Raw genomic sequence first — 23,924 nt, forward strand, 5'->3', positions numbered from 1 at the left:
AATACAGAATACAGAATCTTGCCAGCAAATTATCCTCCCCTTCAAGGAGAAAACAGATGGGAGTAATTTACACAACATATAAATAGCTTCTGGTACAGGTACATACAGTATATAACTGTGGTACAAACATTGGCAAACAAGCCTTTTTCCATTTGAAGCTGGAATTCATCATGTAAAATAGCCTTTATAGATTTGCATCTACTTTATTTTCTTTCAATGATCTATGGGATGGGCACACTTGTGTTCAAGAGGATAATGTATTAAATTTGGGATCCTTGTTATTTGTCTTTACTAATATTTAATCCTGAGAGGCAATTCAGAGTTTTTTCAAAATACTTAAAGGAGAAGGAAAGGCTACCAAAGAGTTAATCTCAAGCTGCAAGCATACATTCAGTTGTCTCAATAGTGCCCTTAAGTCTCCCCAAATTGCAATCGTTCAGATGATCAGAAGCCAAACAGGAAAAAAAAATGCTCAGCTGGGTAAAGAGGATTCCCATGATGCATCGCTCCAGCAAGGACACGATGACCAGGACTATAGGCGGCGCATGCGCAAACGACCCTATGCAGCACAAGCAGGCACCCCCCTTCAGCCCCCGCTCCTCGCTCCTGCACAGACATCAACTCCCCCCCGCTCCCGTTCCCGCACCTACTTGCTGCGTCCCTGCTACTGCACAGACTGAAGAAACTCTGTCTCCCCGCGCACTCCCCTTCAGTACAAGCCGGCAGCGCGTCGCCATGGCAACCGGAGCGCGCCTGCTTGTGCTGAAGGGGAGCGCGATAGTAGCGATAGTAGTACTATTGAATAGTGTGCTTAATAAATTTTGACTTTCCTTGTCCTTTAGGGCTCTGGCACACGAGGAGATTTGTCGCCTGCGTTTTTTCCCCCAGGCGCTTTGGCGACAAGTCGCCACGACAATACACATGAAGAGATTTCATGCGAGTTGAGCTCCAGGCGATCTGCTACCCATGGTACACTCAACAGTTACCCCTCCCACATGTTTACTCAAGTTGCTCAGAAAAGGGTCTGAAAACAGCAGGCGACTTGAAGTAGCCTCGTATGTTTTGATGCTGGCGATTTCCATTGGTTTAGCATTGGCGTCTTGTCGTTCGTCTTGTTGCCAAATCGCTCTTTTAAAAATCGCCGGCGACAAATCTCCTCATGTGCTAGAGCCCTTAAGGGTGATATTTAAGGGTGAAAACACAAAGAGCTACTTAGTAGCAGCTACTTGTCACATCTACTAAATGCCAGAAAATACCCTGCCATAGACAATTCTGAGAATTACCTCTGCTAAAACATATGTAGAGACAATTAGCAGTAAATGATCAGCATTGTCTATTTCTGTAGCCGTGACAAGTAGCTGCTACTAGTAGCTCTGTGTGTCACCATAATTAAACATAAGGAGCTCCTTTCTTGTAGAGTTTGTGAAGTTTATGATCATCTGCTCCCAATAAAGTTAATAAAATTGAAGATATAGATGATGAAATCCAACCGTATAACATTGAGCAAAGCTTCCACAATATCCGAGGAAAGTGATATTAGTATTGTGCCACTGGATGTTATTGTTATGCAATACAAGATAAATCACATGATCACACTCACAAAGTGAGAGCATAGTTGTTCTCTAATGTAACGTACAGAATGATAGCAGAGACTTGCTCACTAGCTTAGTCTGCAGTTTGACCTGTATAATGCACTTGTGTGTCCATCATGGCCTAGTAAACAGGATTGTATATAAATAGAATGGCAATATATATGGATGCATTATACAGAGCACTTTAAAAAGGCAATTTACTTATGGCCCTGCCACAAGTGTAGGAGTGCTAAAGGGAGTAAAATAATGTCCTTAGTGATCATTCTCAAAGGACTTGTGGCAGGGGCACATCTGAGCTTTAAACCTCATGCCAGGGGACAGGAGGAGGGATGCCAACTTGCATTCGACCCCTCGTGAATACAGCAATGCTGGGCACAGGCAGAAGTGTATTCATGGGCAGATCTTTGCATTCTGTTGTTTTTTTTTTTTTTTTTTTAACTTTGTTTTTTATTATTTGTTTTATAACATAGTCAGTTGCATTTGAAACATGTAAAGGGGAGGGTAAAGAAAGAGTGAAATTGAGGCTGGAAAGGGGCTTTTGATTACAAAGACTTGTGCCAGTCCTGAGAAGTGCAGAACAGGGTACAAAAAACATGGCAGTATGGGCTCATTTTATGTACTTTGCACCCTGCCCTTAATGTGGTAAATGGCACCTCAGGGCACATTCACCTTGATGCAATGTACCAAGTAAAATTTTGAGCACAATTGGCATTTTTTTTCTCACAATGTGGTTTTCCCACCAGAATTCCAGAATCATAGCAGAAGCAAATGGGGTAATATTCTTGACACAGCACCTACCACGGTTGGGTAGGTTTTGCCAAAATGGCAAAAATTCTGCCCAGCACTATTTCCGGTATTCAGCATGCAAGTGACGTGTGCATGTTACGCTGTGGCCGACGGGGCACTGAGGGAACACTGAAGGAACACTGGCTTGGTCAGGAAGTGACAATGGCTCCAGGGTTGAGTGAGTGAGTTGTGCTGAGAACAACTTTACAGCGCAAATTGTCATCTGAGCCCCCTTATCTCTTTATACTAACTGTGGTTTTCAGAGGTAGAAATATAATAATAATATATTTAATTAAAATGTTACTGTAAAAATCGCCAGTACAGTTTGGTAAAATACATAAACATTAATTTCACCTTTTACATTTGCATGAAACATGTTACTGTTGCATAATTAGCCCCCTCCTCTATTCAGTGCCCATCGCTCTTGCACATATTATTAGCAATTCTGTAATAACACATTGAAAGACGCATTTACAGGTGCAGACTAGTCATTTGCCACTTCAAAAGGTGAGGTAGAATTGCACCACATTATAGTACAGTGAACATGAACAGAGGTGGAAATATCATCAGAAAGAAAACTGTGGGATTTGAAATACTTCTATAAACTCACTGAAGAAGTATAGCTCTGGTGTGTGGTATTATTTAGAATACTGGCATTAAAAGTTCATTATACAATGAAGCTGGAATATTGTGCTCCTAGAGATAAAAAGAAGGTTATTCGTAGCCAACCAATGTCATGGTAGTCAACAATGTACAATGTTATTCTTATGTTTAACATTTGATATACAAAGCTGCTACTTTATTCTGCAGCTCACTGACAGCAAAGGGTATAGCAGGGCCAGCACGGCCAGACACCCCTTAACACCCAAAGAGCACTGGACAGTGTTACCTCTGACAAGCACGTACCAGTTGTAAACGTTTGTCTTGTCACAGGAAATATCAGTCTAGAATTAATAGAATGCTTAATTGCCATTTTAGTGATGTTTTTACAGTGATTATAGTGTCATGTCTGTGCTCAATATGCTGGTTATCCATATCCTGTAGTATTTATACGGGCATATTTTGGGTTAATATGCAGTTTATCCATTTTCCATTGTAATTATACTGGCCTACCTGTTATCTATTTTATTTAGTGATCTGGCTCTTCTGGGGTTAATATACAGATTATCCAATTCCCATAAAAATGCATTTCTGTAGTAATTATACTGGCATGTCTGGGGTATGTTTTGATGAAATGGGTGTGGTATTTAGGGGTGTGCATCTCTGCGCACGGCACCTCCCCCCTAGTTATACAATTATGTAAGTTGTGAGCGACTCTGTATGCTTTGCCAGTAAATGATACAAACTTGGCACCTAGTTATTGTATAAAGGCTTAGTCTAGAAAAACAGGGTGTTTTTGCTTGGTCCTTTGCCCCCCGGAAAATTTTCTGTGGACGTCTATGTGTGCAACGACTGTGACCACTGCACAACTGCGCTTTTGCTTTAAAAATGAGCCCTTATGTGTAGAGAATATAAATGTTAGTGTATTCATCAGCAGCTCTCTGTGTTGGGGGCCACATAATCATCATATTCTCACTTTCCAAATTATATAGGGATTTATTTGAACTGTATATTTAAACCTAATGATTGATCCTTTTGAATTTCATGTATCCACGGCATACGGCAACATTACACACGTTCTGATGTTAGAAGCCTTTAGATGTGATTGCTTAATGTAAATAAACCACCGTTACGGTTGTTGACAGGCATCTTGTTAGCGTTTTAGCTTCCCGGAGAATCATTTTAATCAACTTAATGACTGCTGAAGAATGATACTCCTATGCTTCTCGCTTTTGGTATATGGCACGGCACAAAACATTTCCTACTATTCCAGAAAAATGTGACCTTTTCATCCATTTCTGGCTAAATACTTCTTTATATTTCCATGCACAGCAGTTGTCCAGTCTTTAATCTTGGCCTTTTCGTAATATTTTCCAGCAATTAATGATCCCTTAGGAACAAGATGGAGATAAGAAAAAGTACATAGATTATATAGTAATAGTAAATATACCGTTTCAATCAGGAAGCCACAGGCGGTACTATTTTACTTACAAGAATAGGGGATGCATCAGAGGAAGTGAGCATTCAGCACCATCATCATTTATTTATATAGCACTGTCAGGGTCAGACTGGGCCGATGAGGCACTGGGGAAAAAAGCATGTGGGCCCCTGTCTGCCAACCCAGGCTCACTCCCTCTGCAGGTAACTACGGATGCTGATGCATCTGCCCCCCATTGCAGCTGCAGGATATTTTGCAATCAGACTGATGCTTAAAAGGGTTATTCACCCTTAAAGGAGAAGGAAAGGCTAATAAAGAGTTAATCTCAAGCTGCAGGCATACCTTCAGTTCTCTCAATAGTGCCCTTAAGTCTCCCCATATTTCTCTTGTTCAGATGATCAGGAGCCTCATAGGAAAAAAACCCACTGAGCTGTGTAAAGAAAGTTCCCATAATGCCTCGCTCCTGCACCAAGACCATGACCTGTGTACATGCTCAGTTTGTAAGACTATGAGGAAGCTTCTTGCTGATTGGCTCAAATCCACATTCCTAAGGGGGAAGGGAGTTCTTAGCATTCTTGAGGGGGTGGAGCAGGAAAGAGCAGAGAACAGAAAGCTGTGTGTCTCTTGCACAGGAAAACAAAGAGACAACAAATCTTTTGACAGATAACTCAGTGCAGCGTTTCTGTGAGAGCTTATGGCTGTATTTACATAGACCTTTCTGATAAAGCTTACTTAGTTTTTACCTTACCTTCTCCTTTAAATTAACTTTTAGAATGATGCACATGATACTATTCTGAATCAGTTTGCAATTGGTCTTCATTTTTTATTATTTGTGTTATTTTTTAATTATTAGGCTTTATATTTAGCAACTCTCCAGTTTGCAATTTTAGCAGAAATATGGTTACTAGGGTCCAAATTACACTTCACATATTCATTTCATTCATATTAATTTCATTGTGAATTGCAAAGCATCCATAACTGGGAGGCGAGAGGTTAAATTGTGTGTATTAAGGCAAATGGAGTTTTCCCCGTACAGCTGAGAAGCTTTGTGAGTCAGGCAGCTAACCCTGGGAGAGCGTGTGGGCACGCACGCAGCCACTTTCCTAACCCCCAGAATGTGATGTTTTTAACACAGTAATCCTTTCACTAAGAGCCTTCATTTTCTTGATTAAATCCACCATGCTGTCGGCAACATGCAGTAGATTTATAGGCTTTGCTAGGCATTCTCCTGAAAAATCCTATAAATTGGGTGTGCTGCTTTATTAGCGAATCCGTAATCCTGACATTCATTCATTCAGCTGTCCTTTATTTATTTAGCAACGAGAAAAGGAAACACAGAAATGTAATTGCAGATAAAGAGAAACTGCCAATTTCATCTGCTGCCCAAAGGTAGCATTTTCATCACTATGGGGGAACTGTGAGCCAACTATACCCTGTTTTTGTGCTCGGTATATGGGAGAACTGGCATCATTATAAAGGACAAGTATGAATGAACGAGTGAACCAACAGACAGTTTATATTAAGTTAAGTGGCCTATTAAAGAATCTCGCCAAACTGGAATATATATATCAGTTAGGGGCGGGCCAATGCGACCGGGCGCCCTAGGCAACCCGGTCGACTACCTCGCCCCTGCACCACTACATCGCACCCCCCCCCGTGTGTTTTAGCGCGCATGCGCAGTTCGAGCGCGCGGGGGGGGGGGGCGCGGCGTGGTGTGCGATACAAAGCGGCGCGACGCAAACTGTACTGGGGGTAGGCAGGAGAGGCTGCTGCCTGGCGCCCCCCAATCATTGCGCCCTAGGCAGCTGCCTCTTCTGCCTACCCCTAGTTCCGGCCCTGATATCAGTAAATATTGCCCTTTTACATCCTTTCCCTTGAGCCGCCATTTAGTGATGGGCTGTGTGCTCCCTCAGAGATCACCTGACAGGAAAAAATGCAGCTCTGACTGTAACAGGAAGTAGTGTGGGAGCAAAAGACACAACTCTGTCCATTCATTGGCTGATGTGACCTAGCATGTATGTGTGCCTTGGCTTGTTTGTGTGCACTGTGAATCCTATGATCCCAGAAGGCGGCCCTTAATTCTTAAAATGCCAATTTTCTGTTTAGGATTACCTAATGGCACATACTACTAAAAAGTATATTTTTATGAAAATGGTTTACATATGAGCTGGTTTATGCTTTATATTTTTATAGAGACCTACATTGTTTGGCATTGTTTGGGGGTATAGTTTTCCTTTAAGGTATTTTTCAGTAAAGGAGTCAGGTACCTGAGCTTAGGAACAAACTCATTATATACTATGTAGTATATATACAATGTAAATCTAATATCTAAAATTCCTTATGAAAGGCTAATTAGTAATCCATTTAGATTCATGGTAGCACAGAAATCAGCAAATTTTGCATCAGAATTAATCGGTAATCAGCTCTGTTGCATTAGATGTAAACTTCTCTTTCTCATAATGCTTTGATACTGTCTGCCGACACCTAAACATAGCTTCTCCATCAGCCTGCCTAGAGCGCACTGAGCATGTGCTGTGTCACTGGCACACAAAGGGTGGCCTAACAAGACCTGGAAATGAGAGGCTGCTTTGGGCACCTTTGAGGGCCATGTCATTACTGTTAAAGGGCAGCAGAACTTCTAGTATGGTTCAGAAAGGTTTATACAGGTATGGGAATCCATTATCCAGAAAGCTCAGTACAGGTATGGGACCCGTTATCCAGAATGCTTGGGACCTGGGGTGAATTATTTGAAAAAATGTAAATTATTTGATTAAAATGGAGTCTATGGGAGATGACCTTTTCATAATTTGAAACTTAATGGCTAATGGGGTCCGATACCTGTATTACAAAAACCCAGTCCCCTATAGAGAACATTTTAATCAAATTATTATGATTTTTAAAAAAACATTTCCTTTTTCTCTGTAATAATAAAACAGTAGCTTGTTCTTGATCCCAACTAAGATATAATTACCCCTTATTGGGGGCAGAACAGCCCTATTGGGTTTATTTAATGGTTAAATGATTCCCTTTTCTCTGTAATAATAAAACAGTACCTGTACTTGAACCCAACTAAGATATAATTACCCCTTATTGGGGGCAGAACAGCCCTATTGGGTTTATTTAATGGTTAAATGATTCCCTTTTCTCTGTAATAATAAAACAGTAGCTTGTTCTTGATCCCAACTAAGATATAATTACCCCTTATTGGGGGCAGAACAGCCCTATTGGGTTTATTTAATGGTTAAATGATTCCCTTTTCTCTGTAATAATAAAACAGTACCTGTACTTGATCCCAACTAAGATATAATTACCCCTTATTGGGGGCAGAACAGCCCTATTGGGTTTATTTAATGGTTAAATGATTCCCTTTTCTCTGTAATAATAAAACAGTAGCTTGTTCTTGATCCCAAATAAGCTGCATGAATCTGTATTGGTGACAAAACAATTCCATTGGGCTTATTTAATCTTAAACCTTTTTTTCCTTTTTTTTGGCAGACTTACTGTAAGATATGGAGATCCAAATTAAGGAAAGATCTCTTATCTAAAAACCCCATGATCCAAAGCATTCTGGATAACAGATCCTATACCTGTATATAAAATACAACACTTTATAAATACAACCCAACTTCTGTCTGACCACTTTTGTCCTCTCCTTGCTATGTTTATAGTGAACCTTGATATCATCTTAGATTTAAACATCACTGCTCAGACCTTGCAAATCTTATGATTTCCCATGCGAGGATGAAGGACATTTATTTATATTAACACCTGTCAATAATTAAATTAAAATCGGTTATAATGCTTCTGACATAATGGTATTAAGGAACATCTTGCTTCTTGTAGGAGAGTTTCTTTATTCTTCCATGTCTGTTTTGACATTGCTCCATCTTCACCAGAACATGACATAAAATGACCATTTTAGGAAACCAGAAGTAGGAGTTCAAGTCCAACTCGTCCTTTCTTGTCTCTTCTGCAACTTTCCTTTGCTCCCTTTCCCTTTCCCAAGGTAAAGCTGTCACACCCCAAGAACGCAGGTACAAATATTCAATGAATGTTCTTGGCACACAGCAGCTTGTGTCCTCAAGCAAGGAGAAATACACAGAACATACGCCTACTTAACACTTGCTTCTAGTTTCCCTTTGATACACAAAAGCTCTGAAATTTCACATTGTTTGGTGCACCTTTAGTTCAGTCTATAAAAATGAGAACAATTCAGTGCATTCCATGTGCAAAAGCGAAGGCTCGGCAGGGTGATATTGGCATGAAGTGCCTTGTATCTAGGAGACGGAGTTTCCATTTTCTAACAGGGTTTAACCTCAGCATGTCAACATGATTGAGTTTGTGTTGGGGGAGGGACAACCTTAGTGTATTTTTAGATTTCCTCAGCCGAAGTCCTTATACAATTACATTTCTATCTCAATCACTCAAGGTTGTGTGCTTGCTTCATCAAACCCTTTACTTACTACACGTATTTCACATTGACGTACACAAATGTGCGTGTTTTCTCTTGTCTGAAAAGAAGAAAAAGGATTGGTGTAAATATAAAACAGGCATTAAAGGACATGTATTTTACATGGAATATACATAGAAATTTCCTACCATGTATATCTGTTGGGCACATATCCCCCATCCTCATAGCATCATTTGTACTACAAATATCCCCTCTGTTCACCAGCACAATCACATTTTCCTAAAACAAATAACAGCTGTGACCCAGCAGCCATTTTTTCTCTGACATCATCAGTGACATTTACATCTGCAAACAGCATGTCTATTGTAAAGTTCATGCAATGAAGAATCCAGGCTTACACAGGCAGAACAGGACTGCAATGGTTAAACTGAGCTCAGGAGTGGAGGTTATGAGAAAGAACATGTTTCTCTAGCAGAGTGCACAACTAGAGCAGAGATTCTATGGAAACCAGCAATGCCATATCTTCATTGGCTGATAGACTGGAGGTTGTGCTTGGTAACCTGAGTTGAGAAGAACTGAGCATGCTCAGTTACCCAAGAGCCAAAGCAAATTATTAAGGAAGGGAGCTGAGTACCTTAGAGAGGAAGAAGGGATCCTGAGTGATTAAGGGGATGCTGCAGCTATACTATTAACCCTTAACAACTGCAGTAGCAAGTATTTAAAGATTTTGAAGACGCTGTTCACCAATTGCATTTTTTGTGGGGGAATTACATCCTTTAATGTAAAGATCAATATGAAATATGTATTTCCCTGCTTTTTTTAATGAGGAAAAGAAGTGTCTCACAAGACACAAGGTAGGATAAATGACCCTTAACCACCATTAGTTGCATTGTTAAAATACAGGGTGAACAGCTAATGGGTATAGTACAACTAAAGTCTGCCTTGACTACTACTTATGTTATACCTTGTATTAATTATGTCTTACACTACACTGAACAGTGGAACAACCACTGGTCTGCCCTTATTTTTATGAACGTATACTGTAGCCATGACTTGCATTACAGCACCCAATGAGTGTCCCAACCAATGTTTCCTCTATGCTGGGGTTGCACCCCTTGGTGCTCATCCAGCAAGCACTTCTTCCCCTGGTCTGGCTGCGGTTTGCACCTTGTTGCGGACCAAAAAAATCCAGCGCAAGGTGCAGGCCAACTTCGTCCTTCATGCCACTCACGACCACAGCACTGCTGTATTGTTTTCATTGGGTTAGTTACAGGTTTCTGGATTCTTAAACCTGTGGCAATTCGGCAACACCAAAAGGCAGTGTGCAAAAAAAAAAAAAGAAAGTTGATTAAAATGGCCCTTATAGTTTAGTATTTATTCAGAGACAAACACCTCTGTGCACACAGATATTTTGAAGGTCATTTCTGTGCACATGGTTTTAAATTTGTAAACAAAAGTCACAAGCAAAAAGAAAATAGGGGGAACATTGTCCCTAAAAATGTTGATGTCATAATACTTGTCATAGCCAGACATAGCAATACAATGGTCTCCCCTGACTATTACAATGCCATAATGTGTCCCCTAGCTTTGCCTTGCACCCTAGACCATTCTTTTTTAAGTTGTAACCCATCACATCACCTATTCTAGCCTAGCTTTTGGATACATAAGTCTTGCTTGTTACATATTTTTTGAATACTAGAAAGCACATTTAGAAAACTGCTTTTGATGCCATAATACACTGTATAGCCAGCCATAGAAAATAAAAATATATTAAAAAAAATTTCATTTCTTTTTAAGGCTGTATTTTTATAGCGATTACTCCTTTTTATTGCTTTCATTTCTGTGGAGTCCCTCTCCAATTCATCTTTTATTTTGCCTTCCAAACCACTGCCTGGTTTCTAGGGGAACTGGGACTATAGTTACCAGACAGTCTTATATAAATTCTATACTGGAAAGCCGCACAAACAGAATTGAAATAATTTAAAAACCACAAAAATGAAGATCAGTTACAAATTGTCTTAGAAACTCATAGGGGCACATTTACTAACCCACGAACGGGCCGAATACGTCCGATTGCCTTTTTTTTAGTAATGATCGGTAATTTTGCGATTTTTTCGGCGTCTTTACGATTTTTGCGTAAAAACGCGAGTTTTTATCGGCGTCTTTACGATTTTTGCGTAAAAACGCGAGTTTTTCGGCGTCTTTACGATTTTTGCGTAGAAACGCGAGTTTTTCGTAGCCATTACGAAAGTTGCGCAAAGTCGCAATTTTTTCATAGCGTTAAAACTTGCGTGAAACATCGCGCCTTTTAAGTTTTAACGCTACGAAAAAGGTGCGACTTTGCGCGCAAGTGTTAACGCTACGAAAAAATCGCGGCTTTGCGCAACTTTCGTAATGGCTACAAAAACTCGGAAAGACGCCGAAAAAATCGCAAAAAATACGAAAAAATCGCAAAATGTTCGTTTCCAATCGGAATTTTTCCAATTCGGATTCGAAATCGTGTCTTAGTAAATCAGCCCCTTAGTATACATCATATTAAAAGTTAATGTTAAGGTAAATTACTCCAATAAACTGTGAAGTGCTGTTTTTTTCAACTTTCCTCCTTCGCATTTTGCTCCTTTTTTCACAGGTAGCACTGCATACAGGAGGGGTGGGAGAAGTTTGTCTCCTGGAATCTCCCTTACTTGTGGGTCATTCAGAACACCCAAGCCAGTAGCACTGGGGGATGTAAGGAGCTAAGGCACCTTGCAGGAATGGATTTAAAGATTTTACACCCATAGGCTGCTGCTGGGGACTGAGACTTTTATATCTTTCACCCATCCAGTCCCCAGCTGTGGCAACACCTTCCACAGTGGAAATGCGGCCAGTAGGTGGCGTGCTGCCATAGGCTCTGGCCTTTGTGTCCTGCTCATAAATCCAGCCTTGGCACTTTGTGCATAAAGCCAGTTTTAAAGGCAAAAAGTTCATGCTTATGTACTTTGCACCTTACCCTAGTGTAATTTGCTTCATGTGCCCATATGTTGTTCTGTACTTATCACTGAGGCACACAAAGTGAAAGGGAACAATGTACTAACCCCCTATCTATCTATTTATCCAAAACCATATGAAAATTGTTTTCATCATTGTCATTAAATAGATAACCTTTGGAACGACCAGGCTTTGGAAGCTGATCCTGACCTCCCACCAGGATGGAGGACAATTCGAGATACATCCGGCACCTATTATTGGCATGTTCCGACAGGAACCACTCAGTGGCAACACCCGAAGTACAATGGAAGCCTACCTCATAGCTTGAGTACCACTGAAGAAAAGGTAGAAATGTGAAAGTGTTGGCCTTAATAAATTATTTTTGGAATATTTTCCAATAGGAAGGTGGTTAGAGTTAAGCTAGGTAGGTAGGAATTTAGAATACTTAAACCAGTGCAAAAAATGGAACTATGGAACTTTTTCTCAGCTTAATAATGGAAACATATAAAAACTAAATCAAATTTAATATACATAATACACTATGCACCAGTTACATTACATCATATTTTTTTGGCTTTAGCCCACAGCCCAACTGACCTCTTGTAAAGATATTTTTAAAACAACAGGGGGGCTATGGGATATTATAAGTAAAGCTGTGACCAAGTAGGAAACAAATGCCAAATTAAATGAATTATAGATTAAGTTCTTAGTGTTTCCTTTAGACAAAAACAAAATAAAATATAAAGTGAAAAGCAGCTGAAATAAAACATTCTGTGGGCCCTTGCCCTAATCAAAATGATTTCTTTAGAAATACTGTAAGCACTTCATTTACCAGTAAAAAAATAATTTATGTAGATTTTTTGGTTTACTTGCACATATATTTATTTTGCTTACAGCAAATACTTTCTGCACGGAAAATCCATCAAGCTTCAGTCAGTGATGCGCCCCCACAAAGGTCCCTTTCTCATACATCGACTGTGGCAGAGAGAAGGTATGAACATGAAGAAAAGTGTAACTAAACGATTTCAAATTCATTAGTATTTACTAAAGCATTTGTATGACTTTACAGGACTAAAAGGGTATAGTAGCCTAAGCACCAAAACTAATTAGGGCAGGAAATGGATGGACTGGGCGGGAGAAGGTGAATAGGGCTGGGGAAATGTGCAGACTGGGCAGGGAAATAGGCAAGGCAAAAGTGGGCCTGTGATTATAAAGGCTGATCAAATGGAGGGGTTTTAGGGCATTTATACCCATATTTGTTTTTAGGGTTTAGTTCTCCTTTAAAGAGAAAATCTTAATCTGGCTGCAACCTCCAGAATAGAGTAGCTCCTTTGGTACCTTGGGGTAGACAGAGAAACTAATCAAAGGCTGATAATCCAGCGAATCACTGGCTCATGTGTGCTAAATTAGTCTTTTAACTTCAATTCTTGGAGTTCTCTGCTCTGCTGTGCTCTTTTAACTTTACCATAAACAGTACATGTACATTGCCTTAAAGCCCTTGTCTCTGTCCCCAAATCCCTGACAATATAATACAATATGAATCTTTTGTGGGAGAAACCAAACCCTTTTGTACAGGTATGGGACCTGTTATCCAGAATTATGGGAACCTGGGGTTTTCTGTAATTTGGATCTCCATACTTTATATGTGGCAAAAAAATCATATCAACATTAAATAAACCCAATAGGATTGTTTTTCCTCCAATAAGGATTCATTATACCCTAGTTGGGATCAAGTACAAAGTACTGTCTTATTACAAAATTATATATTGTTTTAACTTTAATTATTTTATTAAAATAAAGGCAATCAGAGATGGTTTTCCCGTAATCTGAATTATGGCTTTATGCTTAAGGGATCCTATACCTTTATATTCAAGTTTAAATAAAAAATTGCGACCTGTGACCTGAGAAATTGTTACACTCATTTGATTTTATAAATCTCTTTTGAAAAAATTTTAAAAACTCATTTGGACAAAAACAGTCACCAGAAAGAGCATCTGTAAAACAAAGAGACTGAGGTACAGTTGGATTTCAGCACACTCTGGCCACACTCTCCCTGCACTGACTGCAAGCAATGATGTTTGTATACCTCATTTATTCCAATAAGCCCCTCTAAAAATATTGTTTATTGGTGCAATTTAGCTGTGAAGTCCATAACTGTAGTAAAAAAGCCCAAGTAGCCCAGGAATACTAAAAGATTTTGCCCTATGTGTTGATAATTTAATTTACGTGCCTTGCCCTGAAGAAGAGATAAAACCATTTTTCCATGATAAATACTAGAAAGAAACAATATTTCTTAAAACAGCATCAGTATGATCCTTCACTAACTTCATCTCTGGTCTTGTAATTGAATAAGCCTCATTTACAAAGAGCAAGTGCAGTCCATAAGACCACTATATAGTATATAAATTATCAAGTTTTGACACTAAGGGGCTCATTTACTAAGTAGTTTTGAGAAATGACTTTTTTACTTCTAGATATTTTCCAGATTTACAAATGGGTTTTTGCCAGTACTCGATTTTCCGGGAAAAATTCAAGTTTTTTGAAAATAACTCCCATAATTCGTGGTTTATTAATGTTTGGTTAACTTTTTTTTGTCAAAAAGGAATTTGGCAGGTTTGATCTGTTGAGTACCATTGAGTCCTGAGGAGGCTTAGTATAGTAGAGAAATAGAATAGTCAGAGACAGGCTGTCGCTGACAATTTTTCAAGGGGAAGTTAATCACCTCATTGTTTTCTGTTTCACCCACTTTCAGGGAGAAGTTAATTAAATCATTGTTTTATATTTTACCCAGTTTCAAGGAGAAGTTAATCCCATCATTGTTTTCTGTTTCACCCACTTTCAAGTGAAACTTAAACCCATTAACAATGAGTACCAATGCTCCTAAAATGGCTGCTGGAGCAATTCCTGTTTGGGAAAAATAAAGAGGATTCATGGAAACTATACTTTTGTCCCGAAAAATTTTTGATTTTGGAATGTAAACTTTACATTTTCATACAAACGATTCAAGCATTATCGTGACATTTTATGAATACAACAATGATCCAGTTTAATTTGAATTTATACCATGTCGAGTTTTTCCAACTTTCAAGGCCAGAAAAAAAGTAATTTTAGTAAATCAGCCCCTAATGTTTAGGCGTATCGAACTATACTAACAAATAAGTTGGGCTGCATAAACTAAAACAACCGGACTACACTAATCATATGGATAAACAAAGCTTCCAATGAATCTAGAAGGAAGAAAGGTCTAAAGGTTGCACAGGAGAAACCCCAACATAAAGCCACATATAAGGATAAGCCTAACTTATTTTGGGGTATACTTTCCCTGTAAAAGTGCACTGGGCGTGAACATGTTCATTATGTCGTAATGCACTATACTGGTATATTTCATTTGCTGCTTGCCCATTTTATGCTTTATTTACTTATTTTAATGCTCATTTTTTTGTGTTGTGTGACCATAAAGCATAATTCCAGGAACATCCCATCCCATTATTGGGAATAAAATGTATTTTCATTTATTCTCTACCATGAACAACATGTAAAGCTCCAGGACATTTTCTTGTTTTTTTTTAGGCATTCACTTCCTTGGCATGACGAGGACTTATTTCACAATATTAACGAACCAGGCTCTAAGGTATATAAACTCTTGCTGCGGTTTCATCAGTATCGTATGATACGTGTCCAGTCTGTGGCCCCAATGCCTGTTACTCTACAAAAACATTGATGTAGAAAGGCTCTGCTCCTCAGAGTTGTAGTACGAGGGGCCACAATTTGGACAGCCTTCTTTGTGACTCAACAAAAAATGTTGGTATTCCCCAAAAAAGAGCTGCTTTATTTATTTTGCACTTTGTGGATTGGTACTAAAATCCTCTGTTTAAAAAGAAAGTATACCCTGAAAAAGGTAGACTTAAGGGAACAATATACACCTATGATCAACATGAGCCAAATAGATATTGCTTGCATTAAAGGACAGGGAAAGGGTAATACACTGAGGGGTGACAGTATGTTAGGCCTAAATTGTTATGCACCACCATGCGTAAATTGCTATTCTTTTCCTCAGATCAATGCTCATGTTAGGAAAAGATTGCACCGGTTTGGGGATACCAATATGTTAGTCACCCCCACATATATTATATCATTAAAGTGTCATACCCTTTCCTTGACCCTAAAAAATGAATTCTGCGTGTCTGTTTAATTTGTATAACTCATTGTTTCTTAATTACAGTGTTTACCTACCCTAGCTGCCTCTCCCTAAAATGAACAAATTTAAGGGCACAGGTACTTCTGCAAGGGCAGTAAGCAAAGTGCAGTTTTGCACACAATCTCCAGGTTTTTTCCTACAATGCAGTGGTTTTTCCCCAAATTCCAGCATCATAGCAGTTTCAGGGGGGTATTGCTCTTGGCTTGGGTACAGTGCAACAAAACTACCACACATGCAGTGCAAATATCTTTAATAAAAATGGGTTGTCACACAAAGGACTACAGAGAAATTGCACTTGAGGAAAGTCTGCTTCCTCTAAAGCCACTCTACTGCAGGAAAATTGTGTGCCCATTGCAATCTATTCGCAGGTGCATGAACATGCAATTGGGTGCTGGGGGGAGCCAGGTTTCTGTATGAACTGGTCCCCCACCTTTTTGCAGTGGGGGCCCGAGGCCCTGTCAGCACGCTGCTGTGGAACATGTTGAACACAGGTGTATATTAGGGGAGCCGTCATTTGACTTAACACTTCATAAATATGTGTCATAAAGTCTTACTTTTTCAGAGATATGTTGTGTTTTTAATGAGCTCCTTCAACTTAACTTTATTTATTTAGAAGTAAGTATCTCTCTTGGGGATTTTGGACTATGAAAGATGGATTTGAACTAATAGGGAGTTTTTTCACATTTGTTACATTGAATATGCTTTATGTTAAGGTCTGATATGCACTGTTAATTTAAATCGTAAAATGTTGCCTTATTCATGTACTATGACTTTAAATGGCCCAGAATGCTCTGCCCTTAGTGAATTAAAGGTCATTTGGCTTTAAATAGGAAAACATAATTATGGCCTTTGCACACTTGATTACAGAAGAGCAGTAGGGCCACCAAAAAAAAAAAAATTCCGGTGAATTATGACTTTTAAACTTTTTAAGTTTAGTAGACCTGTTACAAGCTTTGCACATTTCATTCACAGAGTGAGCTCTGCCATTATAGGTTTCTGTCTATATAAAGGGAAAGTGGGTATCTCAGAGACCATAAGGCTCATTTACAAATGTGGTTGTGCATTCTCACTAAAATGGACACAAATCATACGCACTTGAAGGAACTTGCATTCAAATATGCTTCCTGCACTTTATAGTTTTTCCAAGTGCCATTTTGGACGTCTTGCGGCGCTCCCCCTGCCCGACCGCTCCTCCGCCGACGCGTTAAACTTACATGCGCTAAGGGGAGGACTTCCGGTGGGGGACCCTGCAGGGGTTAGGGCGGCCCCTGTGGGGGGGGGGGGTTAGGGGGCAGGCAGGAGCCTCGGTGGGCCCTGCACCCCCCAGTCCGACCCTGTGCTTCCTAAAACTGCACTTTGCACATTACACTGCATTCATTATACTTGAACTCTATCTTCATCTGAAGTTAAGTGCTCAATACTCTGTATTACATAGTCAAACCATGTATCAGTGTATTTCAGTTGAAAATAAAACTGATTTTAGCCTCAAAGGGCATAAAGTCAATAAACAATTCTATTTACAAGAAATGTCAAATATTTTTATTCTTTTTATTCAGAGCTTTGCAGTTCATTGTCTTGGTTGGGTAGAAATCCCCGAGGAGGACCTTGCACCAGGAAAGAGCAGCATTACAGTTAACAATTGTATCCAGCAGCTTTCTCATATCAAATGTGATGGAACAGATATAACTGGATCATCTAGTGAGGTGAGGTTTGTGTCAGCAGATATCATTTAGTTTACTTTGGTTAACTTCAAATGCCCATACAAGAGCAGATATTGGGTTATACTGTTTTTGCACCAAGGGCCCTAAGGGCAGCAGCTCTCAGGGGGCAGCCCATGGGTGTCTATATAAAAATGTTTCCCCAAGCCCACCATCTGACACTTGAGGCTCAATCTGTTAGTGGAGCTAAGCAAAAGGAAGGGGGGAACACCTTTGTCAATCGGCACATCCAAAAATCGTCAAAAGAAGGGCGCGGACTGAGGACCAGTGCATAGGGCAACCAGGGACAATGTCTGACTGAATTGTTAGGCCATTGGCTCAAAATGATCTACAGTAACTATACTATATATAACCGGGTTCCCCAAACTTTCTTACTCGTGAACTACAGTCAAATATAAAAAGTCTTGGAGAGCAACACAAGTACCATAAAAGTTCATGGAGGTGCCAAATAAGGGCTGTGATTGGCTATTAGGCAGCCTCTATGCACACCATCAGCTTACAGGGGGCTTTATTTGGTAGTAAATCTTGTTTTTATTCAACCAAAACTTGCCCCCAAGTCAGGAATTCAAAAATAACTACCTGGTTTGGGGGCACTGAGATCAACATCCAAGGGGTTGGTGAGCAACATGTTGCCCCCGAGCCACTGGTTGGGGATCACTGATATATAACTATATTGCCTCATTTATGTATCAGACTGAGTGAAAAATCTCATTACCAGCTCACATGAACCCAACATCCATTGGTTTGGCTTTTTTATGGCTAGTTTTTCATTTAGAAAGGACAACAAATATCCAGACTGGCCTTAGAAACTGTTATCCGGTGTTCTCGATATTCTCCTTCTTGTCCTAGTCATCCATTCATTCACAGCTGAGCAAATTTTTTCTACAGGCATGGATTAACAACGAATTCCCGCATTTCGGTATTGGCGAATTGTTTTGCGAAACTTTTGTGAAAATTCGTGGAGGAAAAATTCGTCACGCGGAATTTTTTTGTTGCGTGCTAAAATGGAAGCGTTGCGTCAGAAAAAGGCACTGTTTTGTCAAAATTGGGCGCGGTCATGTAAGAAAGACTGCGGGGCTGCAAATTTTTTCGGCGTTTCGCAAATTTTCTTGCCGTTTCGCAAATTTTATGGCGAAGCAAAGCGGGACAGATTTGCTCATCACTATAGCTGAGCTGTTCCTGAAGGGTTGTATAGCACTTTGCTCTGTGCAGCTTTATATGATAGAACAATTTGTCTTTTCCAACAGCAGTTATATGAAAACTGCAGCAAATTCTTTTTTCTGACCTTCCCAGCCAACTGGATAATTATCTGTAAAGAATCAGCTCGCCATTCCTATAGGACCTTGGGCTGTCCTTGTTGCTTATTAATGGAAACCTTGGCTAATAATATAAAACAGTTCTAGAACTCATTTCTAAATGATGTAACCACCTTTTGTGGAACCTGGTGATATTAAATGGAGGCTACATACACACACAGAGTGTATACATGCACTTATTTCAATTACTGCTCCATCTAATAATTCATATTTTGCTATTTTGTCCTACAGTTCAATCCTCATAAGATAAATGTATAGACTGTTTTAAAAAATGTGTTTTCTTTGGTTTTTTTTAGGGCCAAAATATGGTGATGGTTTTAAAAGATGATACCATGACATTGATGGATCCACTAGATCACAGTTTGATACACTCTCAGCCAATAATAAACATTCGTGTGTGGGGTGTTGGCTGCAATAATGGCAGGTAAGGTGGCCTGACAGATAAACAGGAATATTCAATTATTTCAATATGTTTAATTTTATTTATTTCTCCACTTAAAAGCCAATTCAATGACGCCCTGTGAGGTCATTTCTGTTGGGTGACCCCTGCCGTTTGCTTCTTGTAGAGGGATTTTAACACAACAGGAGGTCTAAAGGAGACTAGTGGGAAGACTAGGGCTAGCCACAGCATGACAGATTGCCAAAACTCACATTTAAATAAACCCTAAAAAAAACAAAACAAGTAATCTTTTGACTTAGAACAGAGCTGTCCATCTGGAGGCCCGCTGGCCACATGTGGCTTTCCAAAGGATTTTATGGCCCCCTGTCTGGCCCACTACTTGTAATAAGTTGAACAGCACTTTACTAACTTTTTACATGACTTTTTGTGCACATTTGCAATGGGGTTTGCTATATGGGGCTTGCTATACTGGGGCCCCTCCAAAGTTTTCTTTGTGGGTGGGGGGAAGTCCCAGTGCTATGTAGATGTACCACTGTACTTGTACCTACTGCTTATAAGCACAGCATGTTTGCAACATACTTCATACCCTGGAAAGCTGGGATATAATCTCTGAATGATAGATAAAATAAATGAATGACAAATTCCCCTGACAAACAATGACATATATTCATGAGAAAATCTTTATCTATTATCTTTAAGCTATTTCCTTAATTTAATATATAGTACATATATGTGTATGTATATGTGTATATAGATATGTAGAGTTATATAAGTATGTATATATGGTATCAGTGCAGGTTATCTTCATCAAGAAATGTAAGGCTCTCCACTTTAGTGCTGGCGGCTATAAATAAATACTTACACAGTGCCCATTCACATTTGTATAATATATGATATTCATAGCTGCTGAGGTTGAGACATCTATATTTAGATCCTTATCCGTGGTATCAACAGAACCCACAGGGAGGCTGTCAGTATGTGACTAGCTAATTGTTTAATCATATTTCTCTCTCTCTTTCCCTTTTTATAACTAAAAATATTTCCAACCATCCATTCCCCTTGGATCACTGAAGGGACAGGTAAATCTTAATTCTTTATGCTATCTTGGGTAAGACTATCTGATATTTATACTGTCCTATACAGGAGATATTCTTTCATATATCTAGTAAAGAAGTCAGTATTAGGAACAATGTTCACAAAAATCAGATTTTGATTCCTCTACACCAAATTCCAACATATGGGTGGAATACACAATAGTTTAAATGAAAACAAAAATGAAGAAGCAAAAGCCCAACATTTGAGCTATAAAACTTTTCAATCTACTAAAGTGAGCTATGCCATATAATGCATATGAGTACTCGCTGGCAATTTTAGCCATTCTTTGGATCAATAGGATCAGCTCAATTTGGCACAACTAGTGGGTCGGCAGTCTAGCCCAGATCTGCAACTTTGGCAACATTGGCAAACAAGCAAATCTGGCTGTGTATGGTCAGTTGAAGAGCACATTGTCTGAGCCTACAGGATACCTTAAGGCAGGGGTGGGCGGAACTTTTTCATCGTTGATTGACCGAGGACCGGGGAATGCGGAAGTGCGGCGTGAATGCGTACGTACACTCCATCGCATACGTAAGCATTTACGCACCACTTCCGCATCCCCGGCTTCATCGAAGTCCACCAGAAATCCACGGGGGATCGACTGGTTGACCATGATTGACGTATTGGCCTCCCCTGCCTTAAGGATTCACATCCTAAAAACAAATGTTCTTAGAAAGCTGAAAAGAAACAAATACACTTTCACAACAGATCTCTAGCAGTATTTTGGAGCTGGACTACTACACCTGTATAGTTAGGATTTATCTTACAGTGTTCCTTAGCTGAAGTGTAATGTGAGTGGTTTTCTTACAGGGATTTTGCTTTCATAGCCAACGACAAAGATACCTGCATGCTGAAGTGCCATGTTTTCAGATGTGATGTCCCCGCAAAGGCCATTGCCAGCGCTCTGCATGATTTGTGTTCCAAGGTATGTGCACAATTAATTCATTGTTAACTTTCGATTAACTCTCAATGGACTGTGTGAACCCCAGAAATCAATATGCAATGTTAAGTACAGAAGTGTTGGAAAAAGCAATTGGTAGCATCAGTTATAATATGATTATATATGTTCTCTTTTTTTAGAAAAGCAACAGCTCTGTCCTGTTTTGTGACTAATCCTTAATAACTCTATAGCATGACTTCTTCACCAGGCTAGGATCATACTATTAATATTTCTGCCACTGAAATGTGCAACGACCAATACACAGTGAAGCAGACGCATAGGAGAGATAATAAAAGATTGTTGCAGAAAGGCAAAGGAAACAATGATATCCTTATTTCAAAGATATAAGGGGTCATTTACGATGTCCCTGGACACAAGTGCTAGCAGACTGAGAGGAGCTAAGTCATGGTGCTCATTGAAGATGTACTTGCTTCCAAGGCCTTGCTGCCCTTTGCTCGTAGCTCCATGATGGGTGGCACAAGGCAGCCCTGTCCTCTTCTTTTATACACTGCACCCCAATTGCTCCCTAACCTGCCTGTGTGAATGATGCACAAGTTAGGGTTTGATTTAAGGTCTGGAGTTCTTCTTGTCTCCCCTCACGCCTCACAAGTACCTGAAGGCAGGGTGCAATGTGTGAAAACATGACTGCTGGCCCCTTAGCAATCATTCAAGAAGAACCTGTTTCCAGGGTCTTGCTGTGCTCTGCATATCACAATAGAAAGAAAGTCTGACACTAGGTGCAGAGCACAATAATGGTGGGTGCAAGGCAGCCCTGGACTTACTGCCTGGAGACCTGTAAAAAGGGAAAATCACAGACATGTGCAAGGCATAGTGGGAAATGGCAAGAGTAAAATGGAAAGAGTCGGTAGTTTTCCTACCTATGTTTGGGCCATGTCAGGTGGCCTATCGGACAGATATCTAGCTGAAATCTGGTTTAAAAATCTTGTTGATACAGTCCTTCCCCGATGGCCTACATTGCCATCTATTATGATCTGATTGTAGGGCTGATATTGCTCACCTTAAGGCATATATGTCAAACACAAGGTCCGTGGGCCAAATCTACCCCCTGGCTGTTTTATGTGGCCCTTGGTGAGTGTGTCTGACCATCCAGCCTGATCAATTTCCATTTTCCTCACGTAGTAACTAAGACTAAGGGGTATATTTATCATGCTGTGTAAAAAGTGGAGTGAAGCATTACCAGTAATGTTGCCCAAGGCATCCAATCAGTAATCAGATTTCCACAGTAGCAAAGCATCTGATTGGCTGCTATGAGCAACATCACCGGTTAATGTCTTACTCCACTTTTTTACACATTGTGATAAATATACCCCTTAGTATCTTACTAAGTATATAAATAAAAAATTTGGCCCGCGACTTAGCCTGTGTTTTAGATTTCGGCCCCCTTATGTGATTGAGTTTGACACCCCTGCCTTAAGGCATCCTTGCCAAAAGAGGGTATATTGACATGTATGGCCAGCTTAGGTCGGCATACAGCTCGGTACTGCTACACTGATTCACTTGCTACATGTAGCCATGCTTGCTAGATATAATATGATGGTAGTTCACCTTTAATTTAACATTTAGTAAGTTATAGAATGAGAAATTCTAAGCAACATTTCAATTGATCTTCATTGTTTATGTAGTTTTTGAATGATTTGCCTTTTTTTCTAACTCTTTGTAGCTTTCAAGTGGGGGTCACTGACCCCAGCAGCCAAAAAACCATTGCTCTGTGAGGCTACAGTTTTATTGTTACTTTTTGTAACTTTTTTTATTCAGTCCCTCTCCTATTCATATTATCAATCTCTCATTCAAACCACTCCCTGGTTGCTAAGGTAATTTGGACCCCTACCCTAATTAGATAGCTGTAACTCCAAACTGGAGAGCTGCTGATTAACTATTATTATAATTAAAAAATTACAAATAATAAAAAATAAAGGCCAATTGCAAATTCCTTCAGAATATTACTCACTACAACATACTTAAAGGTAACGCAAAATTGAACAACTCCTTTAATGATGTAGGGTTACAGTTTAATCAGCAAAAATATACACATACACTTTCAACTGTATTCACAAATCAGTGTTCTGGTTTATAGCACTTGGAGGTTGTATGCTTTCTTCTGTGTTATAAAAATAGGAGACAAATCTACATTACCCTGTTGTATTATTTGCAGTCTCTATGATTATCCAGTACATTATTGGCCCCACCACTGAATAACATTGCTCCAATCTGTAGCCTTCTGCTAGGGCTCCTCACCCCTTTTTCTAATGACTCAAATGGCAGATTTCTTTTTTTTTTTGTCAGATTATGGCAGAAAAGGCAGTGGTTAACAATACCATCACTCGCTCTGTTACCCTGGAGACAATCTCACAAGAAGATTTACCACTGCAAGGTATGTAAATGATCCGCAGTTTCGCGGAGAAATAAGGGTGAAAATTCAAATTGCTCTTCTGAAAACCCTTA

The 23,924-nt window shown here is 39.6% G+C and overlaps 1 protein-coding gene across 1 annotated transcript in view; it reads left to right on the top strand.

The window, feature by feature from the left end:
• apbb3 (amyloid beta (A4) precursor protein-binding, family B, member 3) overlaps window positions 1-23,924 on the top strand; it is a 40,752-nt gene that overhangs the window by 7,805 nt on the left and 9,023 nt on the right. Inside the window, 8 exon segments of the mRNA NM_001102932.1 lie at window positions 11,964-12,139; window positions 12,691-12,785; window positions 15,365-15,425; window positions 17,549-17,695; window positions 19,323-19,450; window positions 20,500-20,505; window positions 21,332-21,446; window positions 23,766-23,853. Coding sequence (NP_001096402.1) covers window positions 11,964-12,139; window positions 12,691-12,785; window positions 15,365-15,425; window positions 17,549-17,695; window positions 19,323-19,450; window positions 20,500-20,505; window positions 21,332-21,446; window positions 23,766-23,853 — 816 coding nt within the window.

This window comes from Xenopus tropicalis, chromosome 3 (genome assembly GCF_000004195.4).
Source record: "Xenopus tropicalis strain Nigerian chromosome 3, UCB_Xtro_10.0, whole genome shotgun sequence".
Classification (NCBI taxonomy): Eukaryota; Metazoa; Chordata; class Amphibia; order Anura; family Pipidae; genus Xenopus; species Xenopus tropicalis.